At 38.3% G+C, this 22,446-nt stretch overlaps 1 protein-coding gene across 1 annotated transcript in view; it reads left to right on the plus strand.

The window, feature by feature from the left end:
• Hmcn1 (hemicentin 1) overlaps positions 1-22,446 on the plus strand; it is a 449,244-nt gene that overhangs the window by 332,784 nt on the left and 94,014 nt on the right. Inside the window, exons 47-58 of the mRNA XM_050162915.1 lie at positions 145-258; positions 1,157-1,243; positions 3,130-3,321; positions 4,405-4,578; positions 6,556-6,669; positions 7,756-7,901; positions 10,859-11,009; positions 12,679-12,873; positions 14,287-14,400; positions 17,731-17,918; positions 19,392-19,488; positions 21,798-21,959. Coding sequence (XP_050018872.1) covers positions 145-258; positions 1,157-1,243; positions 3,130-3,321; positions 4,405-4,578; positions 6,556-6,669; positions 7,756-7,901; positions 10,859-11,009; positions 12,679-12,873; positions 14,287-14,400; positions 17,731-17,918; positions 19,392-19,488; positions 21,798-21,959 — 1,734 coding nt within the window. The remainder of the gene's footprint in view (positions 1-144; positions 259-1,156; positions 1,244-3,129; positions 3,322-4,404; positions 4,579-6,555; positions 6,670-7,755; positions 7,902-10,858; positions 11,010-12,678; positions 12,874-14,286; positions 14,401-17,730; positions 17,919-19,391; positions 19,489-21,797; positions 21,960-22,446) is intronic.

Below are 22,446 nucleotides of genomic sequence, written 5' to 3' on the forward strand. Positions count from 1 at the left end.
GCTGTGCATACTCCTGTCTTCTACTGGATAACTTCATGCTTAGCCGCAGCAGTATTTTACCTTCTCTGCAAGACTCCATTCCTCACTTGATGTCACCCAGAACTGCATTTATCTTTTCAGTCATCTGGCGCTTTGCTTTTCCAGGAGGCAGGATGCTGCGGTTGATGCAGACCAGACCAGAAGATGCTGGCCAGTATACTTGTATTGTAAGGAATGCAGCCGGTGAAGAAAGGAAAACGTTTGGACTTTCAGTATTAGGTACTTGTGGACTTTGCAGTATCTAAGGGGAAAATCCAATTGGCCTCAATGCATTCTGGACACAGAGTTCAAATTTATCACAGCTGAAATTTATGCCTATGTGGTCTTTGGCCCCTGAACTATGATTCTTGGCAAGGTTTCAGCATTACAATTGTTTGGAGGAAATGAGTTCGATTCTACTGCAAAACTGCCTTGTTGTGCCAATTCATAACTGCTCAGAACCGTCCTAAGACGTGGTGTGCCTTGCTTCAAGCGAGAGAGCTTACTCATGGACACTTCTGTCTTAGCTTCATTGATGTCTCTGTGATAAAGAAACCCAAAGTAACTTAGGGGAGAGAGGATGTATTTCCAACAGTGTGAGGTCACAGCTCATCACTACGGTGAAGCCAAGGGAGCAGACAGTTGAAATCATTCACATGCAGTCAAGAACAGAAAGAAACGAGATGCCTATTTGCATAGACTCAGCTGGTTTTCTCTCCCACAGAGTACAGAAGTCAGACCGAGAGACTAGTGCCATCCAGAGTGGGTGGCTCCTCAGGCTCAACACCCATAATTAAGACAATCCTCCACAGACTTGTCTACAGCCCAGCCTAATCCACACAGTCCTTTGCAGCTCATTTCCCACAGGATTAGAGGGAGTGTCAAATTAACGATTAAAAATGACTATCAGGCATTTTATTCATATTTGTGATTTAAATTACAATTTTATCTGTTAAAATTGGATTTGTAACAATTTTAAAGAATAATGGTAGAGATGGTAGAACTGATAAAAATAACACTTTGACATTCAAATCACTAAATAACAAAAAGGATTCGTTTAAAGTTTTAGCACTTACATAGCAGCCTGACTGTTGGAGCTGTGACTTACTTTTGCTGTGCTTTTGTGTATTTGTTTTAGTTCCTCCTCATATTGTGGGTGAAAACACATTGGAAGACGTGAAGATTAAAGAGAAACAGAGTGTTACACTGACTTGTGAAGCAACAGGTAAGGAGTCGGTTCTTTTAATTCTGGAACTTGCTGCCCAAAATGATCATCATGGCTTGTAGAATGTGTGTGTGTGTGTGTGTGTGTGTGTGTGTGTGTGTGTGTGTTGTGTGGCGGGAGGATGTCTTTCAATCCCCTGGGGAAAGTGCAGCCACTATAATAGGCATTCAGAATTGAATGGTGGAATAGTGTACCTGGGTAAAGGGCAATAGGAAACCTTACCGATTCAATAAAAAGAAAAATAAATAAATAAAAACACCTAAAAAGAGGAAAGAAGGACAAGAGGGAGAGAAGAAAAGAGGGAGAGAAGCAGAATATTCTTTTTTCCTAATCAATAAAGTATTTTTCTAATTAGGTTCATACTTAAGTACGTTCTTTTTTGTTTTTTTTTCTTGCCAACCCCTTCTATTTTCTCTCTTCTTCCTTGTGCTTCTGCTTACTTTACTTTTCTTGTTTTCTTACATTTTAATTTAAAGAAATAAGTAGAAATTTTATTTGATGTTGAGGAATGAGCAAGAACAAAGCTATCACTTTTGTCGATGTGTTTGCGCATTACAAATAGAATCGATGCTAGGGAAAATCAAGACTCAAAAGCTAATATTACAATCTTTAACTAACAAATGATTTGTTGCATGGAATCAAAATAAAAAGATTTGAGAAAAAGACCTAGGAGGAGTATGTGGGAGTTTGGGCAGGAGGAAGGGGAAAAGGAAAAGAGTATAATTATATTATAATCTCAAAAGTAAAATAAATTAAAAAAATAAATTAATTAAATTTTTAGAACATATCTAAAAGAACATTTCATGCCCCCTCCCTTTTTGTTGCAAATAAATGGTGTTGCAGTTTTAGATGAGCAAGGTGGTAGCCCAGAACATCGTGTGGAAAAATGGAGTTTTAAGAAAGGTTTGAAAAGCTTCTTATTTTATTACTCGCATGCCTTGTGTGAGTCATAAACCAAGATGAGGAGATGCTCTAACAGAAGTAGGAAGAGTGACGAATGCACCAGCAGCCTTTCCTTTATCACACACTGTGGGGTAGTTAACACGTGTGGGTTAGAGAACAGCTTTATCTCAGGGCAAGAAAGAGGCATCTCCTTTTCCCTCCTCCTGCCCTGCACCGCTCCTTGTCCCTCCCTGTCTTCGCCTAAACTTCACAGCATTCTTTGTTTAAGCTTCAGGCTTTAGGAGTCCATTCTAGTCAGCTTGGTTAACACGATGTGCTTTTGTAGTTTTTAAATTACAGGAAGTCATCTGAATCATTTTAAATATTTAACATGTGTCTCCATTATAACTTTCTAAAGTGTTCTCCACTGGCTACAAATATTGAATAAGTGATTATTTTAGCTATATCTCCAAACTCTTGGTAATAATCACAATATAAAACAAAATGTTAGTAGAATTAAATGCTTTAGCCTTTACTGTTTTGTATCTAAAGAATAAAAAGATTTTAATATGAATGAAAAAGAATTTGTAGTATTTTAAAATTACATGTGCTCCATTCTTTCAAAGAGTAATTTACTGTGTGCTCCAGTTTTTCAAAGAGTAATTTACAGTGAAAATAGTTAATTATATGAGCTAACACACCTATAATTAAACACAGAGACTAGTTTAAACACGGAGACCCATGCTTAGAATTATTTACAGATAAAAAGCAAACCTACAGTTGAAATGATTTCTATTTTTATATCTTTTTCACCCTAATGCAATCACTGCTACATTAAAGTTTCATTTTCGACACTATGTCACAGAGAACAGCCATTTCCTTGTTTGAAGAGTGGGATATAGGAAAGAAAGCAAATGTGTGAAGATGCCTTCTCTGCATGTCGGTCGTTGAAAGATATGTGATATTGAGCTGCCCTCAGAAAAAAAATGGCTTTTCCTTAACAGGGAACCCTGTGCCACAGATCACGTGGTACAAAGATGGACAGCTTCTCCTAGAAGATGAAGACCACCACTTCATGTCTGACGGCCGTTTCCTCCAGATCACCAATGCTCAAGTATCACACACAGGACGATACACATGTTTGGCCTCTAACCCAGCGGGTGACAAAAGCAAAAGTTTCAGTCTCAATGTGTTCGGTAGGTATGAATATCATTTCCGTGTGTGTGTGTGTGTGTGTGTAAGTGTGTGTATTCCTATCACAGAATTTTATTCTGTGAAGAGTACCAGCACTCGTGTATGTAGACTGTTTTGATTTCATTCTTTCATTGATGCAGAATAAACTATGTTCCGGGCATAGTGCTTTGTGCAAGAAATAAGAAGGATCAAGATAGACATTTAAATATGCAGTGGTGAGGAGAAAGTTGTGCTGATCAAGGCGTCGCAGGGAAGCAGTGAGTCTCAGCCTGAGACTCTGTCTTTATTGGAGATTGTGCTCATTCCAGTCTCTGTGCGCTGGGTGTGATTAAACATCTGTATGCATTGATGCATAAGCATTGGTCCTACAGCATCCAAGTTATGTTTATGCCTCAAGCATGTCATTGAAACAGATTCTAAGTTCCTACTCAGTTCCTCAAGTGTAACATAGACCACCTAAATGTATTCCATTTAAAGACTGATATTTAAAAACTTGCACCAAACTCAACTGACCTGTATGTGAATACACAAATATTCAGGTTTTTAAATTATTTTTGTAGTGACTCCTACAAAATTTGGAGAACACATAGATCCTCTCATATGAACAAATGCTTTCATACTCTCACATAGAACAGGAACCTCTAAAAGAGGTCACAGTCTAAGTGGACCATAGGTATATATACATATATGCAAGAAAGATCCACCAAAATACCAGTTGATGTGAAGGTCATCAGGTAAACAGCAGTAGGTAGTAGCCTATATAAAGAGTACATCGTGTACCAGACTAAAGCTTTCTGTAGGCGGAACTGACATAGTTTTTTACAGAAAGACACATATGAATGAAAGTCGAGCCTGGGAAAGTTGTGCTGCACTTACCACAGTGTGTTATTATCTCTGCTGTATATGTCGCCTTCCTCCTTTACCCTGTGACATTTTTCACTGATTTGTTATAGAATAATAGTGATTAGCTCTTTTGTCACTCTTAAAGCCTGGCGTCACATAGATAAGCACAATGGCAGTTCAGGAACACATATCTAGGAAACTTTCTAAGAATGTTTCTTTAATAGAACTTTAAATCTTCTCAGTATCTCCAACAATTGCTGGTGTAGACAGTGATGGCAGCCCTGAAGATGTCATTGTCATCCTTAACAGCCCCACTTCGCTGGTCTGTGAGGCCTATTCCTATCCACCAGCGACCATCACCTGGTTCAAGGATGGCTCGCCTTTAGAATCCAACAGGAATATCCGCATTCTTCCAGGTAATTGGTTGACCTCAGATAACCAAGCTACTGTACCACGTGCTACAATAGAAAAGAACAGCCATGTGTTATTTTTAATAAAAGTGTCCATGTTTTTGTTCTGGAACAGTCTATTGCCATCTTACTATCTATGCTTTTGGTATATATCTTAAATTTTTAAGTACCCCAAAGTTACTTTTTGAAAGACGCAAAAAACAAACTCAAGCAAAGAAACACTACAGTGCCACTAATTGCTAACATATATTGTAATGTGGAATGTCACAAGGGATATATATTTATTTTGAAATAATTTAGCCTTGAAAGAGCTAATATATAGACTGAGTTTATTCCTCTATAATACTTGGCAATATGCATGAAATAGAAAGAAATAAAAACTATAATTATTATCTGTACGACATTCAACCTCCTGTGGAAGAATGGTAATGGAAAAATTTTACTATCACCATGAAGTTGAAAACAACCATTGATTATATAAATGAAGCAGGGCTATAAAATAATGTGGTAGTGACAAGTTTTATAAAAATTCAGGAGACAACATGACCAATGTGAACTTAAATGGTAAGAGAAATCTCCACTGCCTAACCAGAATATGGTACTTATTTTTTTAAGTTCTATAACTTGGTTGATTGGTTATAAGTTGGGAGAAGTTTTGGCTCCATCGGGATGACTAGTGAACAAAAAGCAGCCACTGGGAATGGCATGGCCTGGTGCAGTCACCACTTCTGGGGAAATGTTGTGGGGAAACCTGGAGACAGTTGGAGGCAAAGCTGAGCATTGTGTGGACCCCCGCATTAGTTTAACTTCATACCTTGAGCATTTGAGAACTATTGATGGTGTTTATAAAGATTCACTTTATATCCATTTATGCAAATGTGTCATGGAGGGCATGCATATACATATATGGGGGTGCCTGAAGAATCTAGCAGAGGGCATTGGATCCCCTAGAGCCGAAGTTGTCGGCAGTTGTGAGCCACCCAACATGGATTCTGAAAATTGAACTCAGGTGCTTTGGAAGAGCAGCAGGTACTTTTAACCATTAAATCATATCTCCAGCCCATATCAACAGTCTTTAGGGAGAAAGGTACCATATTCAAAACTGTGTTTTAGAAAATGTGATCTCTGAATGTCACGTCAATCAGAGGAAGATAATAACAGAAGTGGGATCTTCTTATGAAACTATGAAATAGAAAATATGGAGCCTTCCTTTTCTATGCTAACGATTGCCAATTGCTCTAGGGCTAGCAGTGAGAGCCCAATTTCCCCTCTTTGCTGAAACTTGTCCTGATTTGGGCTTGCACAGGTCTTGTCCCCGGTGAGTCAACCGCAGTCCAGTCAGAAGACCACACACCTAAAACTAGTTTAGTTTGCACAAATTGGTCCTGAATGTTTTCGAGATTTGCTTTTGTTTTTTTCCCAAGGAAACAAAGTTAGGTGGATGAGTAAGGTATGTGGATCAGGGAAGAGTTATGGAGGAGTAGAATATAATCAGGACACATTGTACAAAACTGGAAACTCTCAAAGAACTCATTGAAAAGTGTGAGATAAGATAAAGTCCTTACCTGGAGTGGTGTACAGGGCCATTGGAGTGTCAGAGAAAGTATGAGAGTCATTGCCACACAGAGGACAAGGGAAGACTTAGAGACCATCTCAGCCACTATGTAGGCCCCATGTGTATTGTGTCGTATTTTATATCAATTACCCACCACCACTAAGTCGATATTCATAAGAAGCCATGTTTAGCCAGATGGTGGTGGTACAATATCTTTAATCCCAGCACTCAGAAGGCAGGGGCAGGTGGTTCTCTGAGTTTGAAGCCAGTTTAGGCTACACTTGTCTTGTCTCAAAAACCCTAAAAAGGAAGAAAAAGAGGAGGGGGAGAAAAGAGAAAAAGGAAGAAGCAATGTTTACAATAAAAATAAAGTCCCATCTGTTTGTTCATTCCCTGACTGACTTCTTTTATGTTCCTCTGTGTTTTAGGAGGCCGCACTCTGCAGATATTGAATGCACAAGAAGACAATGCAGGCAGATACTCTTGTGTGGCCACAAACGAGGCTGGAGAGATGATAAAGCACTATGAGGTGAAAGTCTACAGTAAGTTCCAAAAGAACACGTCATCTCACCTCTTCCCGAAGATTCCTAGCTTTCTCAACCTCTTTTTCATTATTTTTCCTAATGGTTTATTGACCATTAAATACTCTTACTTGTCTAGCTTGCCTCTTTGAGAATGGAAGTTGTGTTAAGAATCATGCCCATGGCCTGAGTTTCTTAAAAATATTGAGAGCCACTTAAGATGGCTCACTGACCAACACGTTTGTTATACAAACATGAGGACCAGTGTTAAGAGGCCCAGAAGTCATGTAAATGTCAAATAGGTATAGAAGCCTACCTGCAGGCCCAGTGCCTAAGAGGCAGACAGGAAGTGCCCAAAACGAGCTAGCTAGCCACTCTAGTCAAAACAGTAGGCTCAGGGTTCAGCAAGAGACCCTGACTTAATATATAAGATAAGGCACAATTGAAGAAGACATCTGGAATCAACCTTGGGGCTACGAAAGCATACATCTGCATATGTTCCTACACACACACACACACCATCACACATACATATGCAAACAACATTTGTGAAGAGTCCGTTGGATCCACTTATTACCTACCTGTCAGAGCATTGTTTACATGCAGCTGCCTACTCCAGAGCTTAAGATATGATCAACAGTGGTTTGGGGTTACCACAACATAAACCAACTGATAAGTAAAAAAGGCAAAACTCATACTGTCATTAACAGGGGCCACATTGTTAAGGTCTTTATTCTTACTTTTTTCCTGTTATGCTATAAGCAAAATATATTCTGCTTGTCAATTTTCCTTTGACTTCGTGCCCTAATAACCAATACAGTGTATTTTATGGGTCATAGTTGGACTATGCAAGCCTGGATCAGATGAAAATGTAAAGCACACTGGCTCCTCCAACAGTTTTATAATGATGAAAGATAACGATGTTTTTCTCCATATGTTGTATCTGAACACTATTTCCTGGTGTGCTGAGGTCTTTCGTAAAAGGTCTGTGAAGAGATGTTCCTCATCTCTTGGCGAACTTGTTGATTGTGCCTCTTTGTGATTTCTATGGTAGACTTTGTATTTAAAACAACCAATGTTTAACTCTTTAATATCTATTTTGTGCAGTTCCACCCATCATCAAGAAAGGGGACCTTTTAGGGCCGGGACTTTCCCCTAAAGAGGTGAAGATCAGGGTGAATAACAGCCTGACTCTGGAGTGTGAAGCTTACGCCATTCCTTCTGCCTCCCTCCACTGGTACAAGGATGGACAGGCCAGTCACAACTATTTTTTGTTTGTTGATTATTTCTTAAAATATTAATATACCATTAAAAAAACAGGCAGGGGTGATGCAGAGATTGACCCCACCTACTGTGATATTAAAAGTAGTCAATCTCATGTTCCTTCAGTCTGAAACTACTTAAAAAATAAATAAAATGGAAAATAGCCATGTTCAGTAACTTCGGTGTTGTTCCACTCCTTGGAGGTAAGAAAGATTGGTTTTGTATACATTAGCACTTGACTGTGAAGATCTGGCTACCCTCCCACTGGAGAATTAGAGGAATGATGTTTTATCCAAACAAGTAGATTGTTATACAGAAGAAACACATGCATGACCTAAAATGAGGACTAAATTTATTCAGACCCTCTTTAAACATCTTGAACTCCTTTACAAAAGATAACTTTTTTTTTATATCCTAAAACATGAGAAAATTAAAAGCTACAAAAGCACACTATGATTACCTTAGGGCGGTGAAAAAATACCAAATGAAAAATCAGTGTGAGGGTGAAGGGGCAGACATGGTAGGGGCTTGAGGGAGGAGTTGTAAATGGAGAAGTGAAATAATTATATTTGAATAAATTTGCTTTGAAAAACTCACCCCTTACATTATAACAATCAGATCCTTCTGTTTATGATGAACGTTTCAAACCATATACCCTGTTCCTCACTCGGTTCCTAATCCCTCTCACACGCCATAAGCACACATGTGCGGATGCTCGGGGGGCCAGAAGAGAATGTGTAGTTGCTGTTCACACCACTAAATACAGATGTGAAGCAGAAAATCTGTTCTTTATCCTGTTCTACACATAATCAGCCAAATGGTCGGTTAAATTCCAGTTGCAAAAGTTTAGGTCACAGTATGACTTAAGAGGCAAGAAAGATGGGGCTGTGTGGTTTTTTTCCAGAGCCCGTATGGATTCTGCTGTATCAGCAGTAGGGGTGTGGAAATCTTTTCATGCAAAAAAAGCACGTATCATCTGGAAGCCATTGCAAAAGAAAAAGACAGAACTCACACCATGCTCTGCTTCTATTGGCTTTCACTGTGCAAGCACACCATGAGATGTGCTATCAATTCTATAAAACCCTACTTTCAAACAAATAAGTTCCTTGTCCTCTGAAATTATATCATTAATTTGTTCTTAATTTTCTATAAAAGCATTTTCATCCCTTATGTCTACACATAGAGAAAGCCACAAATGTAAAAACACCTGAATTTAAATAGAAACTAGACTGCTTTCAAAATTCATTAAGAATTGTTAAATTACAGTTTCAAATTCAGCCTCTCACGTTAGATTAACTGAAAGCTCTAATTTATTTTAATGGCTGGGTTTGTTTCCTAGAATATGAATAAGAATCCATATTTTCAATGAATTCTTTTCCATATCATTTTTCAGTTCTTATTTAAATAACCAAAATTTAATAAAATAGTATTAAGTTTTGAAAACCACCAAAGGATATTGACAATATCAGTTGTAAAAACTTTGAATATAATCCTTACATTTTATTTATCCGTGCCCTGAAAATTTTATTTTAATACAGGAAATTAAAACTGTGGTATGTTTATTTGATATAATATTAATAATGGTTTGTTGAATCCCAAATTATTTGAATCTCAACTGTTTGCTTGGCATTATTTATGTATAACAAATATAAATGAAAAAGAAACAGGCCAAAGTCTCTGCACACATAAATTTTCAGAAATTAAAAAAACTAAAAGAATTAAGTCAGTAAAACAGAATGTGACAGGTGAGGTAGACAAGGTAGTTGGAGAACACACACAGCTCAGCTCACAGCTGCCTATAACTCCAGCTCCAATTTATGCCCTCTTCCAGCCTCTGCGTGCACCTTCACACACACACACACACACACACACACACACACACTATACACACGACAAGAGACACAGACATAGTGTATGTCTGCCTTTTGGAGTAGAGGAATAAGAACTGTAGTGTCTCAAAAGACAAAGGGGGAAAACTATTTCAAGATAAAGACATGTTACATTAGGTGAAATACCACCAAAAATAGAAAACAGAGACAGTACTGAATGTAAGCACAGCCACTCGGATGTCATGGGTGACCTTAACTGTCTTTCTTAACAAGTAGAGAAGACAAAGATTTGAGTGGATCAGATTCAAGGACAGATAAGATGACAAAATTTGACACCATACACGTGGAAAACACTTTTAAACGGTTCGCTGCAAATGGCCTCAGGAAAGGTGCAGGCCACAAGAACCATCCCAGAAGACTGAAACTCTCTAGTGAGATGAAATGAATTGATGCTGGTATAGGTAAGAGAGGAAGTCAAGAAGTTGAGAGAACATGGCTTTGATTGAGAGCAAACACTGAAATCACTAAGATTTATGAAGGACGTATCATTAGAAAGAATGCCAGTGAGTCAGGAATAAAATCTTCAAATAATGAAGGGAAACCTATAATGCTCATTTCAACAAAGTGTCCTAACATAGCCCTTGCTTAAACAAACCCTAGCTTATGTATGAAGTAAGGATGTTTCTGAATGAATAGCAATAATTTTAGATCAAATGATATTTTAATAATATTCCCAACTTCTAGTGAAGTTTTCTTTATTTCAGTTTTCTATGAAACTATCAACAAAACACACTTTTTAAATACTCAATAAGATTGTTTGGAGGCATCTTTGCTTATGTGGATAAATGGATATGGTGCTAAGAACATGTTTTCTGCCATAAAGATACATGACTGTGTCTCCCAAAATTATCCGGCTAATGTGAACATTATCAGCTATAATTTTCAAGAGATAAAAATTAGATTACTTAGAAAACAACTTGATCAAGCTAAGTTAATTACTGCTATCTTGAATATTTTACATAGTTCTATTTGTTACAGAACCATAATGCCCATAATTTTCAGGATATCTTATCTTTATCAGCACACTCAATTCTGACATTATTATAATTGAATCACAGCCCCTTAAATCAGATGATCATGTTAGCATTGCTGCAAATGGACACACTCTTCAAATAAAGGAAGCTCAAATATCAGACACTGGCCGATACACTTGTGCTGCATCTAACCTTGCAGGTGAAGACGAGTTGGATTTTGATGTGAATATCCAAGGTAAATACTACTATGCTTGTCAGAGAATGATTTCCATCCTCTATTAATGTAATAGAAATGACATTAGACTCGGTTTAGTTCAAAATTTTTTCTTCTCCTAATAATATAAATTTATTATGAATTTTTAAATAAGAGATAAGAGAATAATCACACAATCCTATTGCAGAGTTTTATTTTTATTTTATATTTGAGTGTTTGCCTGAATGGTATATATGTTCACCACAAGTATGCCTGGCGCTCATGGCAGAGGGTGTTGGATCTCATAGAACTGGAATCATGGATGGTTTTGAGCCACCATGTAGGTTCTAGAAACTGAATCTTCATCATCTACAAGAGCAACAAGTGCTCTTGACAGCTGAGTCGCCTCTCCAACCCCTATCATTCTTATTCTATGTATTTCCTTCTGGTATTTTAAGGGTCTATTTCATTTACAAAATTAATAATGGACTATAGCCTTCTCTTACATTAGCATTGCACTAACATTATATCATGAAGGTTATGTATCATACAGCATGTTTGTGTAAAATACAACAAATAATTATGATAAATATAAGAACATTATTGCATGAAATGCAGAATAATGGGATTTAGAGTAGACACACTTTGAATTGGATGAGCACACCTATAATCTTTGTGTATTGGACAAGTTACCAAACTATTTTAAGTCTCTATTATTTCTCTTTAAAATTAATGCATCGTGGAACTGCTGAGAATAATGAATGAGGTAAGGCACCTAAAATGATTGAGAAATAATAACTGTTATTGGTGGTATTGTTTTTCTGGAAGTTACCACTCTCTGGCTGAATTATTTTTGCCAGTCCTGGGGATTGAATCTAGGACCTTATTCATACTAAGGAAACTCTCTCTGAGCCATGCCCCAACCCTCAACATAATTTTTAACAACTTTGCCTGTTTCATTAGTTGTATACTCCAACATTAATATAGCCAGACTCCTAAAGTTAAATGTCAAGGTTGTCTCCAAGTTTTCATTCTTTATTATTTTTATTATTTATTAATAATACTATATTTAGCATCTGGATACATAAAATTTTCATATATCTTTAATTTTTCATGTGTGTCTAAAATGTGAAAATTCAGGTCAAAGTCACACACTCTTGTAGGCAAAGGTAACTTGTCTTGATAAAACTCATGCTTGCTGTCAGAAAAAAAGTGAGGATGTCCTATTTTTGAATAGTTTAGTCCTGATAGTTTATCTTCCTTAACTTCCTTAGTAAGACAAGTTATTGATACTGGCATCAAATGAGCCCATATTTATGTGTGTGTCCGCCTCTGAATTAGCTTTTTTCTACCACTGTCCCATTTCGTGCTACATTCCTCCTTGAAAGTAGGTCCCAATGATGTTCAAGAGACAGAGCCTTTTTAGAGGAACCACAAAGGCAAGTGCTGACTCTGAGCACCACAGACCTTACTCTTCCTCCTGAGAACCAACCCTCACTGATGGCTGCTCTCTGTCTGGCTGCTGATGGAAAACATATAAGTATTTAAAAATGCTTTGGCATTGTCTGCTTTATCAAATGCACAAACCATTGTCAAGATATGGGCAAAACTCTCAATAAAAAAAAAAAAAAAAAGATATGGGCAAACCTCTGTCTGGGGTATCGGGAGTGACAGACCCACTGTGAACAGAAGCCATGCTTTTCCTCCACAGTTCCTCCAAGTTTTCAGAAACTCTGGGAAATAGGAAACATGCTAGACACCGGCCGGAGTGGTGAAGCCAAAGATGTAATCATTAACAATCCCATTTCTCTGCACTGCGAGACAAGCGCTGCCCCTCCCCCAACTCTGACATGGTATAAAGATGGCCGCCCTCTGACATCCAGTGACAGAGTATTGATTTTGCCAGGTAAGCACTACCACGTTAACCATGCCTCTTCTCATTGATTAGGACGGTTCACTGTAATTTAACCAACATTTGCGTTGCTGAATGATGTGTCGCTCATGTACCTTGAGGAATTGACAATAGAACACTTTAACCACTTTCCCGATCTGTTCCACAGTTGTTATCATTTTATGCAAGTCTTGGGCTTCCTCGTGCCTCCTTTTCTGCATTGATGCCTTTAGTCAATCTGGTTTCTATGCATCATTAATACAAATTCTAATGTATATTTGCAAATAGTTATTGTTCAATTTATTATTTTATTGATTGTGATTTTTTGTAAGCAATAGTAAAGATTTTTAGTTTCAAATACTTTATTACATGGTTTGGTCACAGAAAGGATGCTTAATTTGGGGGGAATAATATTTTTGAGACTTCAGTATGCAAATATCTGGGTTTGTTAAAACTCATAAATTGTACCTTTAGGGTTCATTACGGTCAATAAAGTGCATATATATGCAAAATTAACTCAAATTAACTGAAATAATATCTTTTTAAAATAAAGAAGGAAAAGGGAAGAAGCAGACATGGTAGCTCTATGTAACCTATGACCTTAATTGGATGTAGCTCTAGTAAAAGTGGCTATAAAGTGAATATTGTAACAATAATCTTAAAAAGGCTATAGATTTAGTACCAGTGATTTTTCAAGACTCTAAGTTTCCTGAGTTTTGGTTGTTGTATTATAGTTAATGAAGGATTATAATTCTATGAAATTGAAATCTGTGAGTACATAGTTTCAAAAAGTCATCAGGCCTTCAACTTACTGAAATGGCTTAGGTAAATATTCTATCATATGATACAAGAGATAAATAAAATGATATGCAACATAAATAATTGGTGAACCTAGATGCAAATTTTATTATGACTGTTACAACTATTCTCTAAATCTTATTGGTAACATTAAAAAGTTGTCAAATACACAAAGCAAATTGAACAAAACATATAAGGTAAAGTAGACTTTACTTTTTTAGATTCCAAATATATGTCTTCAAATGAGTTTTTGTAGGCAACACTGAAACTGATAATTAAAAATACTTGAAAATGGCAAGAAGAAAGCAACACTGCACAGGAACATTCCATCCATCCAGACCATGATGGAGGACACAGAGCAGCCTTTTCCCCACCAGGAAAACTGACACCAACTCCTCATTTCTCCAAAGATCCCACTTACAGTATCGGATCACTTTTTAGCAATGCAATACCTTCTGTGAAAATTAATATTATCTAATATAAAAAAAACCTGAATGATTAAAGAAAGTAGTAACATTGACAAAAAATAAATAAATGTTAAGTCCTTAAACCAGGGGGAAGAGTGTAACTGTTCGTGATGAGTGTTCACTCTAACACTTGGAGAAGTATCATGTTAGGATGTATTTTCAGGAGGCCGAGTGTTGCAGATTCCCCGGGCTAAGGTAGAAGATGCTGGGAGGTACACATGCGTGGCTGTGAACGAGGCTGGGGAGGATTCCCTTCAGTATGACGTCCGTGTACTCTGTAAGTTTGCTTTCTTTTGTCGATTAAGCACTTTTCACTCCGAAATATTTTTCAGTGACTAATGTTTGCGAGATGTTTACCCTAGGCATGTTAGCAGCTATAAAGGTAACCAGAAACTGATGCTTCTTCCTAGGACCTATCGTTTTGTGTGCAAACTGAGAATGTGTTAGTCTATCAGTCAGGACTTCTAAGATCTCAAATAGCAAAATGGGAAAGAGAGGGGAGGGAGGGAGGAGGGAGAGGAGGTGGAGAATGGACTACTGATTCACAAACTTAGAAAGTCCCAAAGCACAGTAATCTGCAATCAGTCATTTCTGACTTCGTTGGCTCAAAAGAGGTCTAAGTTATCCAGAATTTACCTTTCTATTTCTCTTGATTTCTTTTTTATTAGTATTGTTACTGTCATTCTCAGACAGGTGGCTCCCTTTGATAGCAAAGCAGATCTTAGCAGCTCTAGATTTACTTTTTCTAGATTTCACATTGAATGAAAGCTTTCCTGTCTAATATTTATAAGTGAAGTCCTAGAACTGTCTGTTCCTCAGCCCTGTGTGAATCACATACACAACTTGGAATCCACCACGGACACCAAGAGTGCTGAGCTCTGATTCTTCTGCCTGCTCTTGAGCTGGAATCGTCTTCTTCTGATATACGGCCATTAAGGGGAAGAAGTATTGTTCCTTAAAACAAGAGGTGTTATTAGAAGCAGGAGTATATTGGCAGAGGCTAAAGTAATGAAGTGCCCATGAGGATATTCTGGTTTGCTTTCTATTATTATGATTAAAAACCACTAACAAAAGCAGCGTAGGAGCAAAGGGTTACATATCCCTACTTATGGTCTATTGAGAGAAGCTAAGGCAGGAACCAGGAGGCAGGAACTGAAGCAAAACCTCGTAAGAATGCAGCAGCTTACTGGGTTGTTCCTTATGGCTTGCTCAGCCTGCTTATTTACACAACCCAGGACCACCTGCCTACAGGTAACACTCCCACAGTAAACCGGGTTTTTCAACATTAATCACCAATCAAGAAAAATGCTCTCTCAACCTTGCCCACCATCCAGTCTAACAAATTCTCAACTCCTCAGTTGTGGATACTCCTTCCCAGTTATGTCTCAGTTTGTGCCAGGTTCACAAAAACTAGGCAACACACAGTCAAAATGAAAGATTTTTATTTAAAGATGTTGAAGTGGTATGAGGGATTAGACACTTGTCTCAGAGTATAACTGAGACGTTCATGCCAGGTGATTGAGTCGGTGATAACAAAGTTAAGAAAAGTAGAGATCCTGGGAAAACAGTTGGGATTGGAAGGAAGGAACGAAGGAAGGGAGGAAGGGAGGGAGGGAGGGAGGAAGGAAGGAACTAAGTCAGCTTTGTTTGTGGTGTGCTAAATCTTGCCTGATTCTAGAATGCTCATGTAAAAGTGTTGACCAGACATTTAGGAAGAAGGAACTGTTACTAAGGACAAAGAACTAAACTAGACTATAGATCCCACAGCGGCCCACAGTCAAGTGATATTTAAAGACAAGATTTCTGACAGAAGACTATCAGAGGGAAGGGTTTGTAGATAAGAGGAGGATAACAATAGAAGAGGACAACCAAGGAATGAGGGAAACTCACTAGACAGTTATGCCCAGGCCCCAGCTGTTAGAAAACGTTGTCAACCAATGGGTTTTCAGTGCTGAATGTTAAAATGAGTTCAAGAAAATAAAAGGCCTTTGGCTTTGAATTCTTAAATCTGTTGGTGAAGTTCAATGGAATGATTTAGGCCACTTCAACGCCACGGAACAAGGGTAATTTGTTGAGCATGCATTAGACATAAGGAAAGACAATAGACAAGAGGTGGAATGGAGTTGGCCGACAAGAAAAAATTTAAGAGATTTGAACTTACCCATAGACCAAGGTCAGGAAAACTGAATGCAAAGAGGCCATTAAAGTTTCAAGAATCTGGACAGCATAAGTGTCAAAGGCATATAACAAAATAATGGAACAAGGAACTGGGAGGCCAACAAGCCTTTGGGGGAGAAGGAGAGATATTAGAGTGGAAAGAAAGGAAACATGACAAAAATGTATGTCAAATGTATTTATTTAGCAATTGTGTTAAGTATGAATGTAAAACAAACAGGGACGGGCTTGCAATGCCAGCCTGTAGTAAACAGAGAAAGTCAGCAATGCCTGTTATGGGGATCTGATGACCATAGTAGGAAAATTTGACTCGGTGATTGCTTCCAGTCATCACCTTCAGAACTCTAAAGACAGAAATATTTGTATATATTTATACATACCTGATGGTGTGGACTGTCTGGAAGTTGAAGCAGATGTCATAGGTACGCACTGTAGGGGCCCAGGAAGAACAGAGCTCCAAGTACCAGCACCATAATGCATAGTGACCTGCTATGAGGTGTGGACTGGGAGCGAACACCTGAAGAGAGACTGATGGGCTGAAGGTAGGAAGACTAGAGTTTTCTATGCAAAGAGCAGCTGGAAAAGTCAAAAAAAGAGAGGTAGAAGACAGAAAACATTAAACTGAAAATGGTATTTATTTGACAGATACCTATTGATTGTTCAGAGTGTGACATGTCTCTTGTGCTAGATGCCAAGGGTCCAGCATGGAAGACAGTGGCTATCAGTAGAATGGTGTGACTTTAAATGTGAATGTATGCAAAATAACACTGAAGTTCCGCCATGTACTTTGCAGTACTGATTATTTTCTTTAGAGAATTTCAACTTAATTGTGAGAGAGCCAAATCCCATAAGGCTAGGTCTACATTAAACATGCACTGGTTGTTGAAAACTGGTGTGTTTTAAGAGAGTGTGACAAAAATTAATCAAGCTTGGCAGTGATCGGTTACTTTGAAAATAAATATCTGGTTTTACAAATGTTGCCAACACCATCTCCTAATTTACTGAACCTTTCCAGATTCTATTCTGCAGACAATGTGTGACTTTTCATAAGTGAAACGAATATAAATTGTAGGGCGCTGTTTTAAATGTGTTGGGAAATATAGTGCAGAACTTCTCAGATTTTGATGTACTTGAAATCTGGAGAGGTTTTTTCAGTCATCCATTCCTTGTCCCTCTTCAGAGATGGCCATGGAAGAGGTGTAGGTGAGGTGCACGGATGTGAGCCTAAGTTCCCAGGTGATGCTGGTGTCTGTCCCACTGATGCTGATGCTGATGCTGGGAGCTTGAAGTAGCCCAGATTATTCCCTTACAAAGACTAACTCTTAGCATCACAAATGTATCCAGCTTCTCCTCATGACAAAGTGGTGTAGCATGCCCTATTAATAAAGCCGTTGTTCCCCATCAGAATCTCTTTGTTGCAACCATTTCTTAGTGCCACCAGTTATCAAGGGAGCAAGTGGTGATCTCCCAGAAGAGGTCACTGTGCTGGTGAACAAGAGTGCCAGGATGGAGTGTGCATCCAGTGGTAGCCCAGCACCGAGGAATTCCTGGCAGAAAGATGGGCAGCCCTTGTTGGAAGATGAGCATCATAAGTTCCTATCTGATGGCAGGATTCTTCAGGTAAAAGAAAAAATCTAATTTTACAGTGTTTTGGACATTGTGATAGTTATCCTCTAGATTGGTAAAAATATTAGTTTGTGAACGTATTTATCTATAACTGTCAAGATTGACAGTGATCATTACCTATCAAGAGCATACAGAATTATTCTCTATACTGCTCCCACAATTAGAAATGACCACAGTGACATTTTTTGTGTAAATCTGCATACACACACTCCTAAGTTTAAGAACAAAGTTTTTTTATTTAAAAAGAACTATTTTTTACAATCTTTCCATTCCATGTATACAATGATGACATTCTAAGTGGTCAAAGGTATCCTATAGGTGAGATCCATCCTGTGTTGGCACAGGCAGTAGGGAGTCATAATGTGAGCCACATAAATATACTGTACTTCTGTTTGTCAATTGATATGTCCATGTGTCCATTCAGATGTCCTAAAAGAAAGTTGTGGTGTGTAGAGATGTAGTAATTCTTTTGTTAGGATAGAGTGCAATTAAATTACTGGTGTACATAATAAAAATATTTCTTTGGTTCATAAATCCAAGCGTAAAAGCACATCTATTACAGGGCATGTGTCACAAAGTTCTTTTTAAAAAAAAATCAAGTTCACTACTTATAAATAAACTTGAAATTTAAAGCATTATCTACACTTGAATATATCTATTTGATGACCATACAGCCTATATATACTAAAATGCCTAAATGTTTTTATGTCTAGGACTGTAGATGCATAGATAGATAGAAGTCTTTTCATAATAAACATTCTTCTCTATATTATCTAACTACTAATACCTAAAACAAACCCCTCCAACACCTAATGACTAAGAACAATCAGAATTTATTTAGCTTTTAAGGCCACTGGTTCGATAGGTGATATTTCAGATCTCAGCTTGGCTTCTTCAAGTGTCAGAACTGTGGGTGGAATGCCTGCTGGGATTGTCATCTGGCTGGAATTGTAGAAGGCACTGCAGGCTGATTTCTGTCCTTCATGATCACACCCTCCGGTAGTTACATCATGCTTCCCCGGGGGTTAGTGGCGAAATTTCCGATAAAGTGAGCAACAGTGCAGACACTCTTGATTAACTGAAGTGAACAGCATCATTGCCTTAATTTCTACGGACCAGAGGCATTCCTAAATCCAATTCTTGGGGTGGGGGGCTTCAAAGTTACTTTTCAGACAGGGATGCTGTCAGACAGGGAATTGGGAAATGATTTGGGCTAATTTGTAGTCAAACTCCAACAGATGTGTGGAAAAATCACCTTTTCTGGTTGTTTTATAATAACTATGTGTGTGCTTGACTTTACTAATTGAAAGCAGCACCATGGAGGGTCTACATTGAGTATTCATGTTTTTAATGCCCATTTATATCTGGCATTCTCTATAAAGAATGAATCTTGTTTGTTCTAAACAGTCAAGTATTGCACGTTCCTTTATTAACAATTTTAGTTGCCATTTCTTTATTTTCCCTTAGATTCTAAGTGCTCAAATAACAGATATTGGGAGGTACGTGTGTGTCGCTGAGAACATAGCTGGGAATGCCAAAAAATACTTCAACCTCAACGTTCACGGTAAGACCTCAGTGCCCCAGACATCTGTTCGGCTCATCGTGACAAAGCAGGGAAACCGGGCTTCTGAGTTTGCAGCCTGGGTTCTGTTTTTAACTTGATCGGTGTGTGAAGTCTACATCCATTCAATCTCCTCTGCCTTTCCTCCTACAAAAGTCAGAAGTACTTGTAGAGTACAGATATTCTGAGCCCATTTTGTAGCATTTTCGTCCTCAGGAGAAAGCAGTTAGGCCAGCGTATGTGAAAGGCTGCGTGTTCTTGTGAAGGCTGAGTTAGTGGTGGGCCTTCTGCTCACAGGCGTGTCTACTGCTCCTGTCTTCAGTGCAGAGGTCCATTGACTGGACTCTTCTCGCATGCAGTGTGCTCTGTGAAGAAGAGACGGCCACCCTGTAGAGTTAAATAATTCCTTTTAGAAAGCAAGCATACAAAAAAGTGTGTTAAATTTAAGCTTTCACACATAATAGAAACTCCATAAATATTGTTTTTACTAATGAAAAGTGTAAGGGGAAATAGGTGCCAATCATAAAATGGAAACTTTTATGAAGTACAGCTGTTTCCAAAGTATATAATTAGGGTGATGAAAATTATTATAAGATCCACTTTGCATGAAATACTAGTTCATCTTGGGAATATCTAAAAACGATCATTTTTTTTAAATTGTTCCACAAAGCTTTCATTTAGGACTGGAAGGAGGGCTTGGGGATGAAGAGCGTGAACTGCCTTGTAGAGGACCTGAGCTCAGTTCTCAGCACCTACATTGGGTGGCTCACAACTGCCAGGCATTGCAGTACCAGCTGAATCTGATGCCTCTGACCTTTGTGGATACCCACACTCCTGTGGCCTTCCATGTGCAAATATATAGAATTAAAGTTTTTGAAAATTTTTTTTCAAAAGTTTTTATTTGGCATGATAGCATGTTCTTATGTGGTGTGATGTATACAGCATATGGTGATTGCTATTTGTGTAATAAATAAACAATTCTACCATTATATTCTACATACTTATAATATTAACACACTATAAATACTTTTAGGTATTTTAGTGAACAACTCTGAACTGGGCAAGTTCATTTATTTTTTCAGTAGTAGAGACCAAACCAAGAACTTTGAGCACACTAGGCAAGTGTTCTACTCCTGAGCTAGATCCTTGATCTTGTATTTTACCTAAACAGAAGTAAGTATGACTTCTCAGGAAGCATGGATTAAACAAATATGGTTGTTATAAAAGTACATGTTCTAATCTATGTAGTACAGCATAGGTTTTAAAAAATGTTGTGGAGCTGGGGAGATGGCTCAGCCGGTAAGGTCCTTGCTCCACATGAGTTCTATCTCCAGCACCCACATAAACCTCTAGTTGTAGCAGTGTGTATCTGTAATCCCAGCCAAGGAGAGGTGGAGACAGGGTGCTGCCAGGATTAGCTAGCTAGCTGTCTTGTTGAAATGGTGAGTTCAAGGTCACCGATAGGCAAGAAAAAGAAGGAAGAAGAAGAGGAGGAGAGGAAGAGGAGGGAGGGAAGAAGAGAGGTAGGGAGAGGGGGAATGGAGGGAAGGAAGGAAAGATCGCTTTACTTTCCCTCACATACAGGTTAGTTTTCATGGAGCACCAATGCTTTATCTCCTTTATCCCACAGCCCCTCAAAACTTTGCTGTGTAAAAGTCCCAATCCTTAAAGAGTTACGTGGCAGCCTACTAACTGCTGGATTGGTACCGAGACTAAGAGATAATGGTACCCATTATCTCTGGTAATTCTATCAGTGACTTTCAGTCATTTGTTGGCTTTTGATTCCTCTGTCATAGATGGCAATGTAAGGACCACTAAGCTTAAGAAACGTGCTCCAAGTTATATCATTCACAAATGCATAGCCAGCATTCTACACAGGCAGTTTGATTCAAGATCTTGAATAATTGGTTGCTCTCTATTTGGGGATATTCTTTTATGTGTTATAAATGCTGAATTTCACATCTGCACTGTTTCTAAACCAAGGTCACTACCCATGGCTGGAGGAAACCTTGGTTGTCCTGGAAGTCACTCTGTAGACTAGACTGGCCTGAAACTCACAGAGATCAGCCTGCCTCTGCCTCCCAAGTGCTGGGACTAAAGGTGTGGACCACAAGCACCCTGCTGAGACTCTTTCGATTAGGAAAACATCTGATAGACATGGGTTTAAAGATGTCATTACAGATTCCAATAAAGATCACTAGATATTTAGCAGAATCGTTTGCTTGTTACTTTTACAGACCACAAAGAGTTGGAATATGTGTTTCCGATACTGTCAAAGTTCACTTTTAATATTTATGCATGTACTTTCACAGTTCCTCCAGGTATTGTTGGTCCTACCCATGAACATCTCTCTGTGGTGGTGAACCATTTTATCTCTTTGACCTGTGAGGTTTCTGGTTTTCCCCCGCCTGACCTCAGCTGGCTCAAGAATGAACAGCCCATCAAACCAAATACAAATGTTCTTATCGTGCCTGGTAAGAAGCTTACTTTTCCCATCATGTGGACCACACATGTCATTTTCTCCCATTTTAAAACAAAATATCATTTCATCCTAGTCTCTTTCCAAAGTCGAGTCTCACTCCCTTTGTTTGCTCACAGACCCAATTAGAACCATTAGAGTGTAGACTTTGACCACTTTGGTGGAAATGTACAGTAAATGTACAGGGATCTTTTTCAAAAATTATGAAATTAAGGACCAGAAAAGTGTGATCCTGAGTGTAAATGGTAACTAACCACTGTATTGATATGGAATTCCCCTCTGTATGCTGTAATACCATTGGTTAATAAAGAAATATGTCTTGGCCTGTAACAGGGTAGAGTATAGCTAGGCAGGAAAAACTAAAGTGAATTCTGAAAGAAAGAAGGTGGAGTTGAGAGAGAAGCCATGTAGCCCCACCAGAGACAGATGCCAGAACTTTACCCAGTAAGCCACAGCCTTGTGGTGATACACAGATTAATAGA

This window comes from Alexandromys fortis, unplaced genomic scaffold, assembly GCF_014885135.2.
Source record: "Alexandromys fortis isolate MF-2015 unplaced genomic scaffold, M_Fortis_MF-2015_v1.1 scaffold_126, whole genome shotgun sequence".
In the NCBI taxonomy this organism is placed as follows: Eukaryota; Metazoa; Chordata; class Mammalia; order Rodentia; family Cricetidae; genus Alexandromys; species Alexandromys fortis.